This window comes from Sander vitreus, chromosome 14, assembly GCF_031162955.1.
Source record: "Sander vitreus isolate 19-12246 chromosome 14, sanVit1, whole genome shotgun sequence".
NCBI lineage: Eukaryota > Metazoa > Chordata > Actinopteri > Perciformes > Percidae > Sander > Sander vitreus.
This window is the reverse complement of record NC_135868.1, coordinates 12,770,347-12,776,346: the sequence shown is the minus strand read 5'-3', so window position 1 is coordinate 12,776,346 and position 6,000 is coordinate 12,770,347. Positions and strand designations below refer to the sequence as shown.

General features: G+C 40.6%; 1 protein-coding gene across 1 annotated transcript; it reads right to left on the bottom strand.

Annotated features, from left to right (window-relative positions):
* Positions 1-419: 419 nt before the first annotated feature.
* Positions 420-3,987, bottom strand: LOC144529292 (G-protein coupled receptor 20). Its single transcript, XM_078268301.1, has 4 exons — positions 3,802-3,987; positions 2,784-3,040; positions 2,540-2,672; positions 420-1,007 (listed from the first exon to the last, which is right to left on the bottom strand). The coding sequence occupies exons 1-4, from the start codon at positions 3,985-3,987 to the stop codon at positions 420-422; spliced, it is 1,164 nt and encodes a 387-aa protein (XP_078124427.1).
* Between the last annotated feature and the right edge of the window lie 2,013 nt (positions 3,988-6,000).

Genomic DNA, 6,000 nt, shown 5'->3' with positions numbered 1-6,000 from the left:
TGTAATTCAAGATCTTTCAATATTTTTTTATCCTGTCTGAAGGATATTTCTTTCTGTTTTCAACATCACAATTTAATAAAGCATGCGTTTCCTCCAACAGTACAAGCTCATCGGTTTCACATCAAAACCTTCCCTTTGTGGTCCAGTATTTGTTCTCACCAGTCTCAGGACAACATCCAAGCAAGGTCAGGGGGACGAAAAGACAAACACATGGAGACATAAAGGGACGGATGGAGGGAGGCAGCCACTGAAGTAATGTTTTCTTCATCAAAAAAGAGAATTTTATTTGAGATCTTTCTTTGTAAATTTAGTTTTTTTTCAGCCTCCAAATCTCTCTCGGTATCTGCTTATCCATCACTGTCGGTGAGTCTTTCTCGCTGACCTGTTCCACTCACCGGTGTCGAGGGGGTCAGCTGTCATTAAGAGGACTGTTCCATGTTGGCAGCAGAGAGGGGAGAGCTTGTGAGGGTAAGTGTGGCCACGCTGTGAGCTATTGCCATTGCCGTACCTGGCTTTTTATTCACCGAGTTCCTCTCCCCTTCTCCCCCACTTGTGTGCCCCGCCTCCCCGTCCCCCTCCCTCGCTCCCCTCCTCCTCGTTCTCCACACTCTCTTGAAGCTGTCCGTCACAAAGCAGTAAACCACTGGATCCAGGCAGCTGTTCAGGCTGCTCAGGGTAACTGTGATGTGATAGGCAAGTACATGCCCTGCCCCCTGCCCTAGCCCCTCCCCTCCGAATTTGACCCGGAAATAAACCAGCACCTGCCGGACGTGGAACGGAGTGAAGCAGATAGTGAAGACCACCAGGACGGTGGCCAGCAGTCTGACAGCACGCGCCCTCCTTGCCCTGCTCTGCTGGGGCATTGGACCGTGGCTGGAGGAGAGAAAGCAGGCGACGCGCAGAGTGAAGCCCGCCACGGCCAGCAGGGGAAGCAGAAACTCCAGAATGGTGAGATAGAAGAGGGCAGGGAGGAGCACACAGGAGGAGCTGAACTCCAACGCTGTGGTCTGTAGAAAGCAGACGAGAGATCCCAACACATCAAGTCTTAAAGCACTCTTTCCGCTCCAAAGTTATAATACTCAACATTTTCACAAGTGCCCAGTGGTTCCCAACCTTTTATTTGTGACCCCATACAATGTAAAACCCTCACCACCGGTTATGGCCTCATTGTGGATATGAGTTAATAATAATTATAATAATATATATTTTTTTATATATATAGTATGCCTTTCAAAACAAAAGTTAAAAAGGGCTTTACAGTAGAAACAAATAATTAAAGTAAATAAAATATAAAACAAGATAACATTTTGAATAATAATAATCATCATCATTATATAATAATAATAATAAAACAATAAGCCATACAATAAAATTGAGTTTTATAAAGAAATCTATAAGAGCATACTGAGTTTGCCTGTCTCAGATTCTCCTTTACCCTAGCATGTAGGCTATTGTAGTAAGTTATTTTTCCTTCTCTGGTTGTTTATTTTGAAGGCTCTTTAAAAGCCTGAAGAGATATTTCACAAAAAAAAAGCAAAAATTAGAGAAAGTTCCGAAAAATAGCTTAGTTTTTTCTTTCTTACTTACTTACTTGAATCCTCTTGTGACCCCTTTAGATTTATATTGGGTCCCTTTGTGGGGTAACAATCCACAGGTTGGGAACCACTGCCCTAGGCAATTCAAATCTTCACAAACACAGGGTGAACCATTTAGTGGGCTGAATTGCTGCGTTTATCGGTGTTTTTTTACCCCAACAGCTCCTTCCAGGCACTAGGATTAGGCACTGGTTATGGTTAGGGTCAGGGTTAGGGTTAAGGTTAGGGTTAGGTGCCTTGAAGTCAACGGTCACAGCGCTGCCTTGAAGTCAATTAAGCAATGGTTATGGTTATGGTTAGGGTTAGGGTTAAGGTTAGGGTTAGGTGCCTTGGAGGAAGGAGCCGTTGGGGGCAAAAAACACCATTGAGCAATTGCTGCAGGCTGTATGTTTTACAACATAGGGACAAGTTTTTACTGCTAAAGCCTTGAAAGGTTTAGGGTCTGCCAATCGTACCAAATTCCCCCAGAAAGGGCCTTTCTTTGGAAATATGCTTAGCTCAAGTGATGCAGTGTGCATTTCCAATGACACAAAAAAACTTTTTTGTTTGGATTATTAGACTGAATAAATATGAAGTTGGCATGTCTATCTGTTTAGATAACAAGGTAAGGTAAGCCACTTACAAATGTTCAAATGTTATCAACAAAAAATATATAGAAGTTATATGTAATTCTGGACCCTGAAATGGGCGAGGAGATCAGAAAAACAGCACCTCAGCGGGTAAGCTGACCCAAAGATTATCATAGTTCTAGCCTTTGTAATAAGATGCAGCAACTACAGACAGCTGTCTTCATCAACACAAATGTCTGCATGGCAAAAGCATATGGGAGAAAAGACTAGATAGATAAGAGGCTTAAACAACATAAATCTATTCTGTTTAATCCATAGTTTGAAGATCTATCTATGTATTTATTTGTGTTGTGTTTGTAGTGCATGTGTCTTCACCTGGAAGGAGTAGGTGACCACAACTGCAATGAACCAAACTATGGCGCTGACACACCTGGCTGTTCCTGGGGTCCTGCATCGATGGAGAGTACTGGACACATGGACGACAGCGAGGTATCGATCTATACAGATACTGAAAAAAGGAGTGGTGAAAGGGGAGTAACGGAGGAAAGTAGATGTAAAAAGGTTTTTGCTGATAGTGTGTTTTCATTTTAAATGTTAAATGAAAGAGTGACCCACCCACCTGGTCAGAAACAGTATACTACAATACATGTTGACAAAGTAGCTGAAGGTGTGAACATAGGAGCAGGCAACACAGCTCCCTCCACTGTGGTACAGAGCGATGCGCGCTGACAACGACAGTGCCACCAGCAGGTCAGCTACAGCAAGGTTTATGGTGTAAACCACAGAGGCCGAGGAGTGGGTGGAGGCCCCACAGAAGACATAGAGAGCCAGACTGTTGAGGACCACACCAACAACCAGCATCAGACAGTTACACACCTGCAGCAGGGAGGAATACAACTGTGGATGTTTCTCTTTGGTTGAATGGTCAAACTGAGTCTGAGTAGGCAGGGCAGCTGTACTTCAAACCAATATGAAGTCATATTATACTCACTCACCCACTCACTCACTCACTCACTCACTCACTCACTCACTCACTCACTCACTCACTCACTCAGTTTTTTTTAATTCTTATTAATTGTCTTTTTTTTGCTTACGTATTTTGACAAAAATCTAGTTTACTGCCATACATCTTTTAAAGCTTTAGTGCGTAACTTTTTTATATTCATGAACCTCCGTTACATTCAAGCCATTGCCAAATGAGTTGCTTCAAAGCTAATTAAGACTATCAGCTCCACACAACTCTCTCTGTATTTCTCAGTATGGCTATGTTAAGAAGATTGTGGCGTCCGGTGACTTTCCCATGCAGAAACTCGAGTGAAGATAATTACCTCTTCTGAAGAGTCCATCATGTTTTTGTAATCCTCCGTGTCCTCCTTGGTTACAAGCAACTGTGTGAAGGGGGCATGGGGGCGGTGCGCGGTCACGTAAGGTTTGTATTATGTGGACGTGCCGATAGTTTTGTTGTCACTACTTAGAATTCCTCATAGGGGCGGCAGAAACTACGCACTGTAGCTTTAAATGATAGGTTTTATAAAATATTACATTGTATCTTTAGCAGTGATGGTAATCATTAAATGCTTATTTGGCTGGAAAAGTGGACACGATTCCTTCTCCTACTAACTGGTATCTTGTCTTACCATGAGAAAGACCCACACAGCGTAGAAGTCTTGGTACAGCTGCACATCCAGGTGGGCTAACCTTTGCAGGTATGGCGCTCCCCACTGCTGGTCCCAGGCGCTGCAGTTAGTTGGGTCAGGGGTCAATAGGGGCATGAGGGGCTCAAGGGTGGAGGTGGAGCTGATGTTGGTGAGAAGGCTCTCCATTGGTTGCAAAGGATGAATAAATGGCAGGTTGGTGTCTGAGTGGTGGGAGAAGTGAAAAAAAGACAGGACAAAAAAAAATAAGATATTATTCTAAAACAATAAAGTGAGGGTTCTGTAAGAATAGTAATACATCATCTGCATACTGGGCAGTTTTGTATGGTGTTTGCTGAGTTGAATTCCAATTATGTCACTATTAGCTTTCTTCTTTCATTAAAGCAATTAAATGACTTTTGTGTCATTTGTGTCTTTGTCATAGTGAAAACATAAACTTGAATATTCTCCCAGACTCATTTGTTTGATGTTCAAATGCTAAAGGCATCTTTCAAAACTTGTGCTATTGCAGTCTACTTTTAACCATCTCCCAGCAGGGATTTTAACTAATGACAGGAACTCCCATAATGTTTGTAGGAGACAGATGCCTCAACCCTATACCCTGGAGTCAGCTGTAGATATTTTATTATAAATAGACTTAAACAGCTCAGGTCTAAAGTGATGCAATGTGCGCCAATTGGCTTAAAAAACTCAACATATCCCAGCTTGGTGAGCAGACACACAGGTACTAAAAACTAAAAGAAAGAGTAAGGAAAGGGGATGAAAAGTGGTCAACATCAGCAGAAGTTAATCCAGAGAGAGAGACTTTGGAAATCCTCATCTTGTAAACATTGTCTCGTACTGTAGAGAAGACTAAATCCATCTTCATATGCGCTCTAAAAGGATGTGAGACTTTCAACAAAGTTAAGTACGTGACCTTGTGTGTTACTTTAAACACAGTATTAATATGAACAACGTCAGTGTGTGCTGCTATTTAACACACTGCTGACACATGTGTTGAATACGAGATATACGTTGGTCTCATAAATTTGATGAATGTGAAACATCCTGTTTAAAGTGAAGATGCTGTTCAGTTTCAACTATATATTTAGCTAAAAATAGACCAAGAATTTAAAAGGAATTTTGGTTTGGCTTTGAGTATGTAGGTAAGCTAAAACTGTTGAAAATAAGACTTGCATCTGAAGTGGTAAGCTACTAATAAAAACAGTTAAGTTGTAATGTGTCAGTAAATTTGTTCTGTAACTTCCAAGATGCAATGCCCAAATAAGTTGTACAGTTTGACAAAGCCATCACAACGCAATAACTTTATTACATGGTCTTCATCAGCAGTTGGAGTGATTGATTTGTGAAACGAGAATGAGCTTTAATGCTTATACAGTAGTTTGATCATCTTGGCTTTCTATCCTTGTCTTAGCTGCAAAAGATTTGAAATTCTTTATTAGGAATAACCCCTTGAAATGTAGCATCTCGTTTTCGAGGGGGTCCTTAAAGGCAAACATATACAATACATTCACAATTAGACAAAACAGTTAACAAAACAACTTGAGGAGACCTCAAGAAAAACATAAATCAAACATACATACATACTGACAGACAAAAGACAAAGTTCTCCATCACACCAAAACCACCAATATCCTCCGAATATTTCCGTGTGTTCAGCTCTTACGTAAATATATAAGTCAGAAATGGAGAGACAGTTCACCAAACATGCAGTACACAGTGCTTTTAATATATGTTTCATAGTTTCTATTTCACATTAAACACCTCTTTTCCTGTCACAGTCAAGTTGTGTTTGCATGTTTTGGATATTCAATTAAAATTATGATCATTATGAGCAGCTAACCCTTAATACATGTTTGACTACCAGGGCAATGGTCACTTAAATATAAGTTACTATAATAAATACAAGCACTATAAAACAAGTATTTCAACAAATGTAAATGACTTTAAATGAGGAAAAGCATTTGATGGATTTGAATTAAATTTCACCAGATTGACACCTGAGTGAATGTTTTTACCCCTCTTTCAATCTGGATTTGGTAAATTCTTTCTTCTCCAAAAACAAGGCAGATCACCAAATGGATTCTCCCTAAATCACAGTTCTGTGACTTATCGTTACAAGTCTACACACACCCTTAAAAAATGTCTTTCCTTTCTTTATAAATACCAGAGACGGATGAG